Source organism: Nicotiana attenuata, unplaced genomic scaffold (assembly GCF_001879085.1).
Source record: "Nicotiana attenuata strain UT unplaced genomic scaffold, NIATTr2, whole genome shotgun sequence".
Taxonomy (NCBI): domain Eukaryota; kingdom Viridiplantae; phylum Streptophyta; class Magnoliopsida; order Solanales; family Solanaceae; genus Nicotiana; species Nicotiana attenuata.
In genome coordinates this window covers 3,577-21,954 of record NW_017672071.1, presented here as the reverse complement: position 1 = coordinate 21,954, position 18,378 = coordinate 3,577, and the positions used below count along the sequence as shown (strand labels likewise).

Genomic DNA, 18,378 nt, shown 5'->3' with positions numbered 1-18,378 from the left:
GAATCTCATGTATTATACCAATATCGCAAAAAATATATAAAAATTATTTATTACATTGCTCTGACGAACACAAATAATTAATCCATTTTAAAAAATAACAAACTTAGATGTAAATCATTAAGAACTCAACAAACGTATATGAACCTTGAACTAATCAAAACCAAAAAAAGAAAAAACTCTTTGATTCCCCCTTTCCTCAAATAATATACTTAACTTGATGGGGGACGTTCATTTCGTAACAAAATTGTCTTGGTTCTTCCAATCATTTAAGAAAAGAATTATCCCTTTTTCAGCAGGAGCGATATTCTAAGTGGACATTAAAAGGTTTAAAAGCATAAATAATTTCAACAGAAAAAAAGGATAAAATTAATAAACATAAATAATAAATAAATCACGTATAAGCGTCATTGTCAAAAGAAGAAAAGGTGAGGGTAATTGAGTAATTTAAAGACAACCTATACCATCAAAAAGACTTATACGGCACGTAATGACAATTTTGCCCCTCACCTCACGGCTTGGTTCTTGGCTCTTTTCACCGCTTTAGCTCATTCTTCAGACGTTGAAGAATATACATTAATTTAAATACACATATGAGCACACACATTCACGATCAATAGACCGTGGAAGAGATAGCCGTTCATTTCTGAATGCAATCGCAATAGCTTACAGCTTCGTGTCCTTCCTCATATGCTAATTCTCCGATTCCGAAGGTATATTCGTTTATATTCAAATTCTTAAGGCATTGACGTTGTTGAAATTGAATGGATAAATAGATTAAATTCCTATTTCTTGCTTTGAACATTTTGTAGCGATTTATTCCGTTGGATTTGTTGTTTTTGTATGCGGAAATCTATTGGTTAAATGTGTGTTTGAGGAAGGAACATTTACAGCTCGTTTTTGGCTGTCTGATTGGAAATTTTCTGTAATGATCGGGTCATTCTGGTAATTTGAAGCTAGGGTTACATGACTGGATTTGTTTTGTTGCTTGGGTTTGGATGGAGGCTGTGCTTGGCTGATGTAGAAATCTGAGAAAAGATGAAATTTTTGATAAGAATCTTATTTAGATCAGAAAATTAGGGTGAGGTGAACTCAAACTGAGTTTAACTGTTTAGTTGTTTCTGGGGCATTTGATAGAGGCATTTCTAAACCGTTTTTTTTCTTTTTTCGAGTCAATACTAGTATACATTGTCTCTTTAAGCTAGCCCTAGGGGCACCCATCTTCACAGCTCTAAGCTAGCCCTAGGGGCACCCAAGGGTGTGGCTTGATGGTCCACGAAGTGGGAGGAGAATCATGAGGTTTGAGGTTCAAAATCCCTATTTGACCAAGCCTTGGTGGGCAAAGTTACCCAATACCTGTGTTGGTGGGAGATAATAGGTACCCATGGAATAGTCGAGGTGGGCACAAGCTTACTCGGACACTACCACCATTAAAAAAAGAAGAAGCTTGCCCTAGGTGGTTCATTTGGTTAGCATCATTTGATTTCAATAGGTACATTAGATAACTTGTTGAGTCATTGATTTTATGATAGAAACAACGTTTCATTTCATACTGTTATTGTGCTTCTTTTGAGCTTCAGAATGCAGTAATGTCGGAGGAACATTGAAAGTTTGCAATGTAGTGTACTTTGGAGAAGTTGCTTTTACGAATGGGGTTCGTTTTTTCCTGTTAAAAAAAATGAAAATTCTTTATTAAATTTTCAAATGAACGAACAGAATATGCGGAGCTATAGTCAATTACATCTTTTGTTGCCTCATAATTCTTAGCACCGATGGATTTATTAGTTTTTAATTCTGTGATATTTTCGGACAAAATGGCCAGGTTTTAGGGTTTTGTTTTATTTGTATAAGCCAACATAAGGTATAGTCCAGTCCTTTTCCTCTCATACACAAACTTGACATTTGTCTGAATTACGGGAGGGGTACTAGGGTTTTTGAATGAATTTCTTATAGTATCCTTGTCTGTGCTTGTTAGATGGAAGCTGGCCAACATCATGATACTTCCCGTAAAGCTGAGCCCATCGCAAATGCAAATGAACGTAGCAATTTGATACAAGGTGATTCTTTGGCAAATGTGGCAAGTTCTGATACAGAAGTTAGATCCGAATGCAGGCCAGAAGAGATTCTCCGGAACTTACAGAATGTCTCCTATATATACAGACAAGATGTTGTGAAAAGCAAAACTGATGGTAAGATTGGGATTGTGACCGAAGTTGCTGGTGACTCAGATTCAGATAGCAGTTTAACTGATGATGAGGACGAGGATGAGGATGAGGATGATGGAGAAGAAGAAGAAGAAGAAGGAGGAGAAGAAGAAGAAGAAAATGACGGTGGTGGTGGTGACAATGGTGATTCCAACTCGGAAGGCGATAGGGATAACAATGAAAATGCTGAGGAAACTGCTGATGGGAACAAAAACTGTAGTAACAATAAGAGTGGTCCTCTTACCGCTGACCATGTTCGAGTCCTCTGGATGGATGAGTCTGAGTCAACAGAGAGTATTGATAATGTCATTGTTATTGACAGAGGATTTCTGCATGGTGATTATGTCGCTGCAGCTTCTGATCCAACAGGTCAAGTGGGACTGGTGGTTGATATCGATATATCTGTTGATTTGTTATCGCATGATGGATCTATTTTTAAAAATGTCTCATCTAAGGAGTTGAAACGTGTTAGAGATTTTACAGTTGGCGATTATGTTGTCCTTGGCCCTTGGTTGGGCAGGATTGATGATGTTTTTGATAATGTCACTGTGATGTTTGATGATGGTTCTGTTTGTAAAGTTATGAAGGCTGACCCCTTACGTCTTAAACCAGTTGGTAGGAGTGGCCTTGAAGATGGACATTTTCCTTATTATCCCGGTCAGCGTGTAAAAGCAAGTTCATCATCAGTTTTCAAGAACTCCAGGTGGTTATCTGGCTCGTGGAAAGCAAATAGGGTAGAAGGTACAGTAACTAAAGTTACTGTTGGTTCTGTTTTCATCTATTGGATTGCATCTGCTGGACATGGGCCCGATTCGTCCACTGCTCCAGCTGAAGAACAGAACCCAAAAAACTTAAAACTGTTGTCTTGCTTTTCTCATGCAATCTGGCAACTAGGTGACTGGTGTCTTCTTCCTTCACTTCCAATATCATCATCTCTAGCCTTGGACAAGCAATTGTCGAAATTACAACTTTGTGACTCCACCAAAACTGTATCAGAATCTTCTCAATCTTTAACAGATTGTGATTCTGAAGTTGTCAATTTGGAGGAGTCAACAGGGAATAGTGAATCTATGGATATTCATCTTGAATCTTCTGAGAATGTCACTTCTGAAACTTTAGAGCATGATTCCCTTGCAGAGTCAAGTACATGTGCTAATTCATCGTCAGTTTCCAAGGAATCAGGCACAGAGTCATGGCCCCTTCATCGTAAAAAGATCCGCAAAGTTGTGATTAGGAGGGATAAAAAGGCTCGTAAGAAAGAGGAAAATTTTGAAAGAGCTCTTCTAATTGTGAATACTAGGACTTCTGTTGATGTTGCATGGCAAGATGGAAAAATAGAAAAAGGTTTGGAATCTACATCCTTGATCCCTATTGAAAGCCCAGGAGATCATGAATTTGTTGCTGAACAGTATGTGGTAGAGAAAGCTGCTGATGATGCTGACGATCCTAATGATGTTAGACGTGTTGGGGTTGTGAAAAGTGTTAATGCAAAGGAACGGACAGCTTATGTGAGGTGGTTAAAGCTAGTTACCAGGGCAGAGGACCCCAAGGAGTTTGACAAAGAGGAGGTAGTCAGTGTATATGAACTGGAGGGGCATCCTGACTATGACTATTGTTACGGTGACGTTGTTATTCGCTTGTTACCTGTTTCTCTACCAACAAAAGTGTGTTCTGTGGTGAAATCTGCAGAAGAATCAGAACATTTGTTGGTTCCAACTGAAGCCAAAGAAGACAAGCAACAACATTCGAGATGCAATGAAGCAGAAGCCGCTCCAAGTGATGATACTTGTTCTGAATTTTCGGATCTCTCTTGGGTTGGGAATATCACTGGACTCAGAAATGGGGACATCGAAGTCACGTGGGCTGATGGGATGATATCCATGGTACTTCCCAAGATTTGTTATTCTTTCTCCAATTTTTAATTGCATGTCCAGGGTAATCCCTTGATCACTCCATGGCTAAAAAGAAACTTTCACCTTTTATGTTTTTTCTTCTATCATCATTTATAACTTGTATGTCTGTGATTGGTTCTTCTGTGGTTGACTTTTTGGCTGGGTATTTACTGTTGAAACTGGAAAACCAATATGTCAGTTCATACTTCTCTGCACTGTTAGACCGAGGAAAAGCGAAAAAAGGACTTGAACTAACCATGCTGGCTTATATCCTTGATCGTTGTTCCTGACAGACTTGTTTTTCTGGTTTTTATGGATGCACACATTTCATTGATAACTAACATTAAACCATCAAGAGAGAATACAGTGTACTTTATTTTATTTCTTCATATTTGCTTTTCTTAAGGTGGTAGTACATTCTTATAGCAGTTGCCATGAGTTTCAATTCATATTGTGATGCTGCCTTTCTGGTTTCTTCAGGTTGGGCCTCAAGCAATTTATGTTGTTGATCGTGATGATGATGAGTCTATCGCAGGCGGAAGTGAAGTTGGTGATGATGCAGCTAGCTGGGAAACAATTGAAGATAATGAAAGGGAGACCCTTGAGACTGCAGAAGAGGTTGGTGATTGCAAAAAAGCTGTTATTGGTTATCTGATCTGTTCTGTTTGATATAAACATCGGATCTAACGGTATCACTTGTTTCCTGTTAATTTCTGTTAACATCATCTTAGTGTATACACCCTTGATGATGCGAGAAACTGTCTTTCAAAATAAGTACAGGCTTCACAGTATGGCTGCTTTAGGATTGTGGTACTAATAATCTATTTCCATATTTAACTATTTATCAAAAGAGAATTGCAAGTAACCCTCCAAAGGGTGTGCGCATCACCAGCACTCTGTTGGTGCTGGCACAGTTAATAATAGAATGTTGTGTTATTTATCCCATGAAAAAGTGTAACCCTTCAAGTGGTGGAGCTCTATTGTAGATACAGATGTCTTCTTTCTCTATCCTCTTTTTTTAATTTTATTTATCTTTTCATTGATAAAACAGAAATAACTTCCGTAGATGTATATATCTGCAACTTAACTTACAACTTGACAGATAGTAATCATCAGTCTTACTAATATAAGTTATGTATTAGATGTGAAGAAAATTTATCTTATTTTATCTTGAAGGTCGATTAGGAGATTAATCAAAATAGTACTTATTGCCAATAGCTCTGTGAGAACAAGTGTATCAATGTTTGTATTAGCATGATGTAATTAATAACTGGATCTCCTTCAGGAACTTGGAACAACAAATGCTACTGACATCAGTATTGAAGATGAAGACAGTGCCATGGCCACTGAAAATTCAGGAAGGAATGGGGCTCTGGCTATTCCCCTGGCTGCACTAGGATTTGTGACCAGGCTGGCCTCTGGAATATTTTCTAGGAGCCGCAAACAGACTGATTCTTCAAGCTTAGATTCCAGAAGTGAAGATGAAGAAAGGGAGGGAGCATTGGCCAGAATATATACCGGTGATGAATCGTGGTCCCAACGGTCTGGAGACCTTGATAATTCTCCAAGGCTACCTGCTGCAGGAAATGGAGAAGAACATGACACTATGGAAGTCACCGAGTTGGATGTCGTTGAAGCTAACTTGAAGCCAGGAATAGGAAATTCCTCTGATCAACATGATAACCAATTGTATAGTTTTAAACGCTTTGATATCACCACAGATCCTTATGATCATCATTTTCTTGGTGCAAGTGGCCAGGTTAGTCTTGCCTCCGAGTTCTTCCTGATAAATTGTTCCACTTCTTGACTAATGTTTTTAGAAAATTTATTCTATAGTTGGTACTTGTAAGTACTTCATTCCCTTAAATTTTTAAAGGAATCCTTAATCCATCACTCTTTTCCATTTTCAAGACGGTTCATAGCTTGTGTTGCACTACTTTTTCTCCATTTCTCTACTAGTTTTAGAAAGAGACAACGCACCTTTTCTATTTGGGTCGGGGAGCGGGGTTGGAGAGGGCAATGTGGTGTTGCACGATGTCATGGTTAATTCATATCATGATTACTAAAGGTGAGCTAGTTATGAGTGACTTGGTGAATATCCTTTACTCCGAGTCCCTCTCAAGGAGTAGTTCTATCCCATCTCAAATTTAAAAGAGGTCTTCTACTAAGCCTTGTTGATCTTTATGTGCAGAATAATGCTGGGAGGAAGTGGCTTAAGAAAGTTCAACAAGATTGGAACATACTTCAGAATAACCTGCCAGGTATTTTATCATTATTTTTTTTTTTGATAAGTAGGTATATTATCGTATGATTTATCTCTCCATATTTTATAATTGTTCTTTGAAATTGTTATTTTCACATTCAAACTACACCACCAGCTTTCACATACATCAACTACGCCTCAATCTCAAACTAGTTGGAATCGGTTATCAAATAATCAGCTTTAACATTCAGACTTGTTTGATCAGATGGAATATATGTACGTGTTTATGAAGATCACATGGATCTTCTAAGGGCAGTGATTGTTGGAGCATATGGGACCCCTTACCAAGATGGTTTATTCTTCTTTGATTTCCACCTTCCACCTGAGTACCCTGATGTTCCACCAGTAAGCATGCTTAACATTGCTTCCTTGAATAGAGGGTCATAGTTTGCATCTCTAATCTCCTTTTGCCTCAAAACTTTATTCCTGTAGTTTGTTTTTCAAATGTTTATGTTGTATTGTAGTCAGCATATTATCATTCTGGTGGCTGGCGGATAAATCCAAACTTGTACGAGGAAGGGAAAGTTTGTCTCAGCCTTTTAAATACTTGGACAGGCAGAGGGAATGAGGTCTGGGATCCTTCATCCTCAAGTATACTTCAAGTCCTAGTTTCACTTCAAGGGCTAGTCTTGAATTCCAGGCCATATTTCAATGAAGCTGGTTATGACAAGCAGATTGGGACAGCTGAAGGAGAAAAGAATTCGCTATCCTACAATGAGAACACCTTCTTATTAAACTGCAAGACAATGATGTATCTGATGAGGAGGCCCCCTAAGGTAATTGATATCTTCTTATGTTTGGTATGCTATTTTAAATGTGCTAGTTTGACATGCCATTTTCCCTTTTTTAATGTGCCAAGATGATTGACTAGCTGATAATCTCCATCCCTTACGCCATCTACTGTTGACATCCCGGATCATTTTCCATTTTGGATTTAATCTTTGTTTTTGAGGTGTTTGAAACCAGTTATAACATCATTATTTGAAATTTCAAAACCAATGTGCATGGGACCTATTTTTCTCTCTTTCTTTTTCCCCATAAAAGAACTGTAATTCCATAACTCTTCTGAGTACATCTGCTTGGAGTGTCCTCTCATTTTTTATGGATTTTCCGATGGACCAACCGTACTAGCCATCTACTTGTTCATGAGCTCAGTTGAAGTTAGTGTCTCTTGGATCACTTGTTTTGCTATCTACTTGACATTTCTTTGTTATTTAATCCATTTGATTGGGACTGCTGTATAGTGCACCATGTCTCAGGTGGAAAAATGAAAATGTGGACCTCTGACTCAAAATTCCCTTTGTAAATGCTTGTTTCACCTTTCAAATTGACGTAGGGTTAGGTCTCCTCTCCTATATCCCTTCCTCAAGATGTCAGCGTCAATGGGGCAACTTCACCTCTATCTATATACCTTCATCAGGTTTAGCCTACTCTCACGTCCTCACTAAACCCACCAAGCACACAACATACATGATCCTATAGCCATAAATGACACTTATAATTAGGCTCTTGCTTATGTACCATCAAACTCGGAATAGTTAAAAACATAGATAAAATATTTTAGATAATGTAAGTCCATATTTCTAACATTTACATCTCTTTTTTATTTCATTTTTGTGTTTTTCCATGGGTTTGTTGAAACATTTCACATTTTTAGCGTGAGAATCATATCTACATCTGCACCGAGGAAAATAGGTCATGAAACCAACTTTTTCTTAAATGAATACTAGAAGAAAAGGATGGGGAACATTTGTTGTTTATAGCTCCTATTGTTTGTTTGTAAACTTGTTTGGTGTTGATCGCCTTGGGCACTATGGTTTACTGTCAAAACAATTCATTCTTGTTAACTGATAATTTGAAGATAATTTGTTTGAAAATATTGGACTGAAATAGGAATTTGAAGAGCTTATCAGAGAGCATTTTAGGATGCGTGGTTATTACATCCTCAAGGCCTGTGACGCGTACATGAAAGGATTCCTTATTGGCTCTCTTAGAAAAGATGCGTCCATTAGCAGTAACAGTGCTAATTCAAATTCAGTTGGTTTCAAGCTAATGATGGCTAAGATTGTACCAAAACTTTTCTTGGCTCTGAATGAAATTGGAGTGGAGTGTGAGGAGTTCAAGCATCTCCAGCAATTGTAGCAGAGATCTTGAAGCATTGGGTGTATATCATTGTTCAATCCAGCAAGGTCAGCCTTTTTAACATTTTCGAATGTCAAAGGCATTTGATGGTTTGTTTTTGTTTCGGATATGACTTGATAGTTGTTACCATGGCTGAAAGCTGGGAAGCGTCATTTTTGCTAGGACAAAAGGCAGGGATTACTGCTATTCTGTAACATTTCCTTAACTAACACAGGTGATTAGGAATGAGTAGGTTGTATTTGGACTTTAGCTAGTTGTCTGTTGTTGCCTATTAACTTCATTGTCGTTGTAGTCCCCTCCAAATTTGAGGAGGCAGTTTACTAGTAAATCTTTTGCATCTGTTTCCCTAAATGATTGGCAACGTCGTTGGTTTAACTCAAGTTCTCTGTTTGGAGAATTCTGTAAAACCCTTTGATTCTTAAAAAATGATTCTTTTACAGGCTAATTGTACTTGTCATTTGTTTAGTAAACCTTCGCTTCCAATTTCAGTGAATACTGCTTTGCTGGTTTTGCAAGGCATGAAGAATTGGATGGCTAACCAGGATATTTTTCTCTTTATCTTTATCTAATGCTTGTGTATTTCTTTCATGGCCCAGTTTATCCATTTCATCTAAGAAGAATATAGTACCAGCCCCTGAACAATTGACAGGGAGATATGAACAGTGAATTTTTGTACATCAGATTCAAGCTTATGGCGATTTATTGTGGTTGCTAGGGCAGAGAGATGATTTGCTTAAGGTTAGGAATGGAAAATAAAATGAGTCTGTTTGTGGTGTTTGTGTTATCCTTCGCGTGTTACTAGAGGCATTTGTATCTCGTTTGTTCTAGCAATCACTAGAACGAGCTCGGTTTGTGTTATTCTTTACGTGTTACTAGAGGCATTTGTATCTCGTTTGTTCTAGCAGTCACTTAAACGAGCTCAGTTTGGGATGTCTTGAGTTCCCTTGTAACACTTGAAAACTATTATGTTGCGTGATAACTGATAATGAAATAGAATTATTCGTTCTTGTGGAATGTCTTTCCATATCTAGGATTGTTTGAAGGATTCTACATCTTCCACTTCACAAATGCTTTATCTTTTAATTTGCATTTCAATGATTTCTGTTGTAGAAAAATAGCTAATTTATCACTGAGCCAATGTGTAATGTGCAAAGGAACAACTTCAAATGATAGTGAAGGTGAACAATATAGAGATTAATTATCAGCTTCCTGTAAATTATACAGATCAAACATCCTCGAATGTATTGTCACACGAGGGCGAGGGCAACCGCATGCAGAAGTGAAATGTCCAAAGTTTGGCATTTATAATCACTCCATATGAATTCATTGGATTTTCAGTTTTACCACAGGCAAACAATCTTTTTTTTTTTTTTTTTTTTCTAAAAAAAATTAGGTAGTATTCAAATACATTTTTGCTGACATCGGCTAATCCATTGAGTACTTTGCTTACTCTTATCAGCACAGTATTAGGAGGGTGTTTGGATTGGCTTATAAAGAGTAGTTTTTAAGTTAAAAGCCAAAAGCCATAACTTGGTAATACTCAACTTTTGACTTTTGGCTTATTTTTGTACTTTTTATGCCTACAAGTAAGTGCTTTTAAGCACTTTTTATCATTACCAAACACCACACAAACTTAAAAAGTGCTTAAAAGCCAATAACACTTAAAATAAGCCAATCCAAACACCCTCTAGATAACTTTGTAGAATAATTGATCTACGTTTTGATTAATTTTAGAATTCTAACGGGTGACTTTGTCTAATAGCTGATCAATGTATTGGTTAATTTGGAATTCCAGTGAAGTGAAAGTGATTCAAAGTCATGAATATTACTCCATCCAAATATTTTCATTTTTTATTTGGTAACTATCTATTTAAATTACCACTCGAAAAATATTTACAGCATTGAAAGTCAAAAACAGCTGTTTGGACATTGGGTCCCAAGCTTACTGAGCATCAAATCTATAACCATTTCTGTTCTATAGCCAGCCTCTATGGATAGAAATTAAGTAGCTGCATGTGTTTGTCTAGCCTATGCATTCTACGTGCTCTCTGATGTATTTCTCTTTATCTCTTGCCTTGTCACTTGGTTCACAGTTCTTAGTTGAGTCTTGAAGATCCTTGCATTCCTTTCTTGCCACAGATGGTATACTCCCCCAGCTAATAAAATCCGATATATTTCCTGTGCTGCAGTTTTCCTTTTTGCATGTTCCATTGCTCATGAAGTCACATGCTGCCAATTGCTCACATTCCTCTTGATGCCTTGCCATAGTAACAGTTTGGACCACACTTGTTTGGCATATTCACATTCAAACAATAGGTGATCAATGTCTTCATTCTCCTTCAAGCATAAAACACATTCCATGTCATCTATATTAGCCCAGCAAGCAATCCTTTCTTTTGTTTGGAGTCTCCTATGTAGTGCCAAGAACAGAATAAACAACCGCTTGGGTAGTCCAGCATTGTTACATATCAATCTCCTCCATGGTATTTTCTGGAACTCTCCACGAATAAGTCCATATACTTTCTTTATTGAGTAGTTGTTCATAGCTGTTACTTCTTCCTCAATCAACCCTATTTGCTCAAACACTGCCTTTGCTTTGATAATTTTCTGCACCATCCATGAAGCTTGAGTAGCTTTTGTTTCCCATACAGTGCCTCTTTTTGTGTAGTAAGAGTGAATCCATTTGATCCACAAGCTGTCCTTTTTCCTGCAAACGTTCCACTGCAATTTCCCAATAACAGCTAAGTTCCACACATATATATCTAGGATATTTAGACCTCCTGCAGACCTAGGTAGGCATAGTCTATCCCATGCTATGAGTGCCTTCTTTGTTATCTCACTGCCACCGGTCCATAAGAAGCTCCTGCATGTAGCCTCCACCAGTTGGATCACCTTTTTGGGTAGGACAAACACTTGTGACCAGAATACTTGTATAGAAAAGAGAGCAGATTTTACAAGTTGTAATCTGCCTGCATATGCTAGGTATCTAGTAGTCCATGATTTGATTCTGGCCAGCATTTTATCAATAAGGGGTTTGCACTGAATAATTGATAGTCTTTTAGTACTCAGGGGAATCCCTAAGTATCTAAAAGGCATCTCTCCCTTTGTGAATTGTAGTGCATGTAATTGTTGGACCTCCTGCTTCACCCCTCCAAAGTATACTGAGCTTTTTGTCTACATTAGCACCCAAACCAGACACCTGCGAGAAATGATGGAAGTATTGGAATAGCAGGTTGACGGATTCAAGATCTCCCTTGCAGAATAGTAAAAGTCATCAGCAAATCCCAATTGTATAATTTGTAGCTTCTTGCATCTTGGATGTAATTTAAAACTTGGTTCCTCATTGAGCCCCTTCAAACTGCGACTGAAATATTCCATAACTAGCACAAATAAGATAGAAGATAGGGGATCACCTTGTCTCAATCCTTTTTTTGCTTGAAATGGTGCCACCAGATCACCATTAATAAGAAATGGGTAGGAAACAATCTTTATACAGCACATAATCCATTTGACAAATTTTGCTGGGAACCGGAGACATTTAAGAATTTGCTCAATATATGGCCATTCCACTGAGTCGTAGGCTTTCCTCATATCAATTTTCAGCATACATCTAGGAGTGATGCCTTTCCTTCCATACCCCTTCACAAGTTCATGACTCAGTATGATGTTGTCAGTAATTAACCTGCCTGGAACAAATGCAGATTTGCTCTCATCCACTAGACCGTCCATAACACCTTGCATTCTTCTAGTGAGGATTTTGGATATCAATTTATACATTAGTACAACATGATATAGGCCTGAATTCAGATACCTTTGATGGATTCTTGACTTTTGGAATCGGTGTAATTGTAGTGCAATTAATAGCTCTTTGCATATCCCCATTAGCGAAGAAATGAATCACTGCATCTGTCACATCTTTTTCAATCACAGACCAGGCTCTTTTGAGAAAAAAACATTGAATCCATCACAACCTGAAGCTTTTTGATCATCTATACTCATAAGGGCTTGATACACTTGAGTGACCTGGGCTATCATATGTAGTTGTTGCTGTCTTGTTAGTCCATTTCCACGCTTCACGATTTCAGGATTCACTGCTGGTAGTTGATCAGCAACACTACCTAGCCGTTTTTTTATAGAAACTGGTCACCTCCTCCACTATGTCATCTGGTTGTTGTAGGATTTCTCCATTGTCATTAACAAGGCTTTTGATCCTGTTTTGAGCTTGCCTATTCTTTAGGTTGGCAAAGAAATAGGCAGTGTTGGCGTCTCTTAATTCCAACCATTTAGTTCTTGACTTCTGTTTTATTATACTCTCGTCCACAAGACTCTATTTCTCTAACTCTTGCTTCAATTCTTTTTCTTCTGCAAACATCACATTAGGGTGGTTGTGGTTCTCCATTTGTGTTTGAATGTCATGCAGCTTTTGTCGATAAAGATCGATTTTCTCCTCCACATTCCTGAATTCTCTTTGATTTAATTATTTCAAATCCGTCTTCATCACTTTGAGCTTCCACATTATATCCTCCATGTGTTTTGCACCTGTTTGCCTGACCCATACATTTGCCACCACACTTAGAAAATCTTTGTGGTCCGCTAAGCAGTTCAAAAACCTGAAAGGTTTGGGATTCCTCTTCACGACTTCCTCGAATTGTATGCTTAGAGGTGAATGATCAGAAACACCAAGATTCAGCATCACTACTTCTGTTACAACTATTGTGAGCAACCAATCAACATTGACTAAAGCCATGTCTATCCTGCTATAGATCTGTCCATTTAACCATGTATATCTTCGTCCCACCGCACGTAGTTCATCCATGCCATTTGATTGTAGGAAATCATTAAAATCTCTGACCTCATTTTCCTGGACTGGATTCCCAAACTGTCGATCATCCATATCAGTTATTGCATTAAAGTCACCAATAGCTAGCCATGACCCTTGTATAAAGTTATTGACATTTCTCAGTTCTTCCCATAGGGGCTTTCTTGTTTCAACTGTATGCATTCCATAGATCGCAGACAGAGTAAATTTTATTTGTACCTGAGGGATCCAAACTATGCCATGAATGGCTTGGGTGCTCATAGCAATTGCATCAAACTTCACTCTATTTGAATCCCATACAATCCAGATTCTCCCCTTATTACTGTATGAGTAGTTTGCACACCATCTCCAATTAGTTGCTATCTTGCTGATTACTTTACTGGCATTCTCCTCTTTAACTCTGTTATCTTGGACTGACCGCCTTTTGCTGCTGATATTCCTTTGGCTTTCTCCCAGGTTGTCACTTTGTCATCCTCATGAATTGGCCTTATGCTCTGTACCTCCTGTTGTGATTGCACATTTAACATGCTATTAGGGTGCTTCTTTGTATCTGCTTCCACCTTCTCTTGCTCTGTTCTTCTTCTCCATTCCAACCTTGGTTTTGGTTGCTGTTGTTTGGCCACAGGTATGGCCTTTGCTGTTCTGCAACCTTGGCCAACTTGTAGGCATGTGTGGAAATGTTCAGGGATCCAGTAATACGCAATCTGTTGTTCAAAGACTTTCCCCACCGGATCCATGACTTTAATCACTTTAGGCATATCCTTTGTGACATCCATCTCAACTAACAGCCTTGCATAAGAAATCCTTTCAACTTTAGTTGTGCATTCATCTGCATAGAGTGGGACTCCTAATCCACTCCCAATTCTACTAAGTGAGTCCATAGTCCAGCAATTTAGCAGCAAGTTTGGTAACTTAACCCATATAAGAATTGTCTGGAGCACCTCTGTATCAAAATCAAAATTGGGCGACCATGCTTTGACAATAATAGGTTTATTCCTTATAGTGTGTGGCCCTGACAGTAGCACAACATCCCTATCTTCCACACTATTGAATTTAACCACAAAGTATCCATCATTATGGAAGTAGATTTTAGGATTGCTAATAAAATTCCACTGAGCAATGATGAAACGGTCCAGAGCTCCTATTAAGGGAGAGTCTTCAACAACATATAACACAATTGCATGAATGTTTCCATTTCGCCGTTTCTCGATCTACTTCTTCACTATCTAATTCAACTATTTTTTCTCCATCCTTTATCATAGGTGCAACAAATTTGAGATTCATACCTCTAGCAGCTAAATTACTCCCATCAAATAGGTTCACCCATTCCTTTTTGTTCTTCTGCAGCTCCGCATCCAATTGTTTGTGAATCTGAGCTTCCTGTTCCGTGATTGGCTTATTTGTACCTAGCTGCTCTGTCACCTTCATCTGATTCACCTTATCAGCATCAATCATCTCAGCAATTGGAGTCCTAGTTGATGTCGCCTTTGTTTGGTTGTGGCCTCCGTTACCAGTTGGAGGTGACTGAGTTGAACTCGATCCATGCAAAGGCGGCCACATCTCACCCAAAATTTTCAACTGTTCCATTGAAACCTGAGGGCTATGCATGTCCTCCGTATCTCTCGCTTTCTCCTTCCCAGCAATTATAGTCTGTCTTGCTATTTTCTTGATCGGATTTGTGATCGGAATCACTCTCTTTGGTCTCCCTCTACCCATGCCGGCAGAGACGCACGTTAGTTCACCGTTGGTGCGTCAACTTGGATGTTCAAGAGAGAGAAATCTACTCCATCCAAAGTTCAAAATATTAATAGCAATTATAATTGTATCCAACATGAAATATAATTCAATTTTGCTTATCGAAGTGTATAAAAGTCAATAACATTTTAATTCAAGATTTCATGCTTTTATAATTTATAAATAGATAAATATTAGCTCAATACATTACAATTTGCCCCATCTTTTACATTAATGGTTATAAGGACTATAATCCCTTTCCCATGGGAAAACATATTTTTTTTTCATGATATAAGAAGAAGAAACGAACTAATGGCTGAACTCATGACAATTAAATTACTCATAGTAGGGTCAAAAACTTACATATAGCTGATTTATATAACCATACTAATATACGATGAATAAGTTATAAATAAGCATAATATGTATTAATTAACTACGTATAATTTAGTAAACAAAGTATATATAAAAATATGTATTGAGTTGGTATAAATATCATATTTATTGAGTTAAAATTTTAAATTTATGTTTGCAGTTGTTTCATGTGTAGTTAGCATGTAAAAATATAAGAGGATTTAGAATTTAAAGTAAACTAATTATTACAAGGACTAAAAGGACCAACGTGTCTCCCAAGTTTAAACCATTAGCTCTACCATCCTTTTTACGAGCTCCAACTCCCCAAAACCCTAAATCAGAAAAGCCGCCTAATACTACTCAGCAACTTCATCTTTTAGGTCAAATCTAAGCTTATAGCGAGAGTTACAATGGCAGGAGGGCGATTTAGAGAGCTATTGAAGAAATATGGAAAGGTAGCATTGGGCGTACACTTCTCGGTTTCAGCTGCTTCAATTACTGGCCTTTATGTTGCAGTCAAAAACAATGTCGACGTTGAATCCATGCTCGAAAAAGTCGGCATGCCTGGTCTATCCAAAAAAGACGATGAAATTCCTAAAATATCCTCGCAAAACCCTCAAGTGATCTCAGCTGACGGTTTCGTTACTGAAGAACCCTTTCATCAGGACGGCGTGGCGCCGCCGCCGCCTCCAAAGCAGAGGAATCGTACTGCTGAGCTGGCGGCGTCAAGTGGAGGCGCGCTTGCTGTGGCGGTGCTTCTCAATAAGGCTCTGTTCCCTGTTAGGGTTCCAATAACTCTAGGTCTTACGCCGCCGATCGCTAGGTTTCTTGCAAGGCGGAGAATTATCAACAATAGCGTATGATGAATATATTTTTTCTTATGTAACGACTTTTTTGTTTTTCGGAATAATGTTTAATCACTCTGTTTTACCGCTTTTTGATTTCTCTTACACTGTTACATGTTAGTAAAAGGGGTGATCAATTATCTGCTAGAGGGTACTAGGGAGATTTATCAGTCTTAAAAATTTGGTATTGGATTGTTGGAAATGTAGTTTGATACTAATTTTTATGGAGAAATAGTCATATATATGTGCAATTGAAAGTTACTACCTACTTTGCTCGAATTTCAATTGAATTAATCATGTTTTTTGTTCTGAATACATATTGCTGCAGTACTGTGTAGAAACAAATCATAGTTCAGCATACAAATGATGTTTGCGGCTGTCTTTTCATGAACATTACTACAGAAATCTGAATGTGATGCCTTTTGTTTGATTTTAAAGAAGTTACCTCAGAATTAAGTTCTTGTTGCATCCTATCCCGAATTATTTATTTTATGCTGTCTAGAGATGTCCTTATTTCATGCTCCTTTTTTCAGTTTTGGTCTTTTCCATTTCTAATGTGTAGTCCTGAGTTATGCTGCAAGATCTGGTTCAATAGATAAGACCTCAATACAGATTCCTTAAAGTGTGCTTTTGTTGAACTCTAAATTACTTTATTCAATTTCCAGAATTGCTTCATGTAGTAACCCCTCAAGATTGCATATTTGTCCAGTCTCTCAGATTAAGTGTGGTTATTTGTGTAGCCACTGTCTTGTGTTTCATCAATCTTCTGAAGAAGTTTTGAGGCGTGGATACCTAGCTGGTAGTGGGCATCACCTTATACTTAGCGAAAAAACTTGATCTCTCCCGACTCGCATCCTTGATCAATCACTTTCAAGCTGTCCTTCTTGCTCTTCCATGTTTTAGAGCTGTCTCCAATTACAATGAAACATTTATTTCCCGTGATGGATTCTGTGTCCACATCTCTTACCAATCTGCATCAGAGCCTCCTCTCATTAGTTAACTGGAAATGGCCTTTTCCAAGTTAATCCTTAAGGTACCTGAGAATTCTGTATGTGCTGAGTGGAGATGATGATGATTAGTAACGACGAATGCTTATTGCCAGTGTAGTGCTGTGATCTTAACTTTGGGAGGTCAAGGAACAGTTTAAACCTAAGGTATCTGCAACATTTCATGAAGGTTGTGGAATTACTAGGTAAACAATTGAATAGTGTAACTGAAATCGACCTTTTCATAGCTTCAGATGCTCATAAGCTGTATATGTGTGTATATATGTTTCAGTCTCTTTTTCCGAAGCAGCTAGTCAGATTAAAATGGTGAACTAGAAAGAACTGGTTTGTTCCTGTGGGCATAGTTGGTAAAGCAAAAGGTTTGTTGATAAATGACTGCTTATACTTTTGACTTCTCTAGACCTGTGGTTAGAATTGAGTTCAAGTTTGCTGGATTTATCAATTGATACAATATAATCTTGAAGGCACTGGAATGTTTCATTTGGTCCTTCAGGATTTCTTATGAACTCAGTTCACATGCAAAGTTAGCTTGACATCAAATAAATGATATTGTCCAAAGAAGTTTTCCAGAAGCAGTAAACTAAGTTGAAGCTCATTTTTGTCACGACCCAAAATCCATTGGGGTTTTGACACAGTTACCCACAAAAACAAAACTATTTACCTTTGTTTACCCATTTGTTTTCCTACCCATAAACTAATTACATTTCCTACCCATAGTAGGTTTTTGTGGGGAATTTTTTCTTTATTCTCCAATTCTTTTTTATTCCTATGCTTCTTTTCTTTTCTTTTTTATTTTTTTTTCTTTTCTCCTTTTCTTTTTTCTCGTTTTCTTCTTATTTTTTTCTTTTTTCCTTTTCTAATTTCATTTAACTTCTTTTTTTTTTATATTCTTTTTCTCTACATAATCTAATTTCATTTACTGTTTTTACTATTTTTTATTATTCTTTTTTTTATACTATTACTAAAGAAAAATCAAATTGTGTACCAATTAAATGTAGCTAATACAATAAAAAAATATTAACTAACATATGATACCCGTATAGTATATAGATATACCAACATGGTATATAATTGTATACAAAGAGTTTAAAAAAGATTTTTTAATTCAATTATTAAACTGA

The 18,378-nt window shown here is 37.5% G+C and overlaps 2 protein-coding genes across 3 annotated transcripts; both read left to right on the top strand.

Annotated features, from left to right (window-relative positions):
* Positions 1 to 541: 541 nt before the first annotated feature.
* On the top strand, positions 542 to 9,512 carry LOC109211665 (probable ubiquitin-conjugating enzyme E2 23). 2 transcript variants are annotated; one of them, XM_019375228.1, is made up of 9 exons: positions 542 to 710; positions 1,973 to 4,084; positions 4,574 to 4,711; positions 5,379 to 5,852; positions 6,285 to 6,354; positions 6,562 to 6,701; positions 6,821 to 7,132; positions 8,250 to 8,545; positions 9,095 to 9,512. In XM_019375228.1, the coding sequence occupies exons 2-8, from the start codon at positions 1,973 to 1,975 to the stop codon at positions 8,496 to 8,498; spliced, it is 3,495 nt and encodes a 1,164-aa protein (XP_019230773.1). In that variant the 5' UTR covers positions 542 to 710; the 3' UTR covers positions 8,499 to 8,545; positions 9,095 to 9,512. The 2 variants fall into 2 exon arrangements, with proteins under 2 accessions (XP_019230773.1, XP_019230772.1); XM_019375227.1 differs by lacking the exon at positions 9,095 to 9,512 and having other exon boundaries at positions 8,250 to 8,943.
* A 6,140-nt stretch (positions 9,513 to 15,652) lies between these two features.
* LOC109211672 lies at positions 15,653 to 16,518 on the top strand. Its single transcript, XM_019375237.1, has one exon. The coding sequence runs from the start codon at positions 15,816 to 15,818 to the stop codon at positions 16,266 to 16,268; it is 453 nt and encodes a 150-aa protein (XP_019230782.1). The 5' UTR covers positions 15,653 to 15,815; the 3' UTR covers positions 16,269 to 16,518.
* Positions 16,519 to 18,378: the final 1,860 nt, after the last annotated feature.

Bases quoted from the DNA above. Each gene is read 5' to 3' on its own strand.
- LOC109211665 (XM_019375228.1), top strand. From the start codon at position 1,973: ATGGAAGCTGGCCAACATCATGATACTTCCCGTAAAGCTGAGCCCATC. The intron at 4,712-5,378 runs GTTGGTGATTGC...GATCTCCTTCAG, and splicing joins CCCTTGAGACTGCAGAAGAG to GAACTTGGAACAACAAATGC. The intron at 6,355-6,561 runs GTATTTTATCAT...TTGTTTGATCAG, and splicing joins ACTTCAGAATAACCTGCCAG to ATGGAATATATGTACGTGTT.
- LOC109211672 (XM_019375237.1), top strand. From the start codon at position 15,816: ATGGCAGGAGGGCGATTTAGAGAGCTATTGAAGAAATATGGAAAGGTA.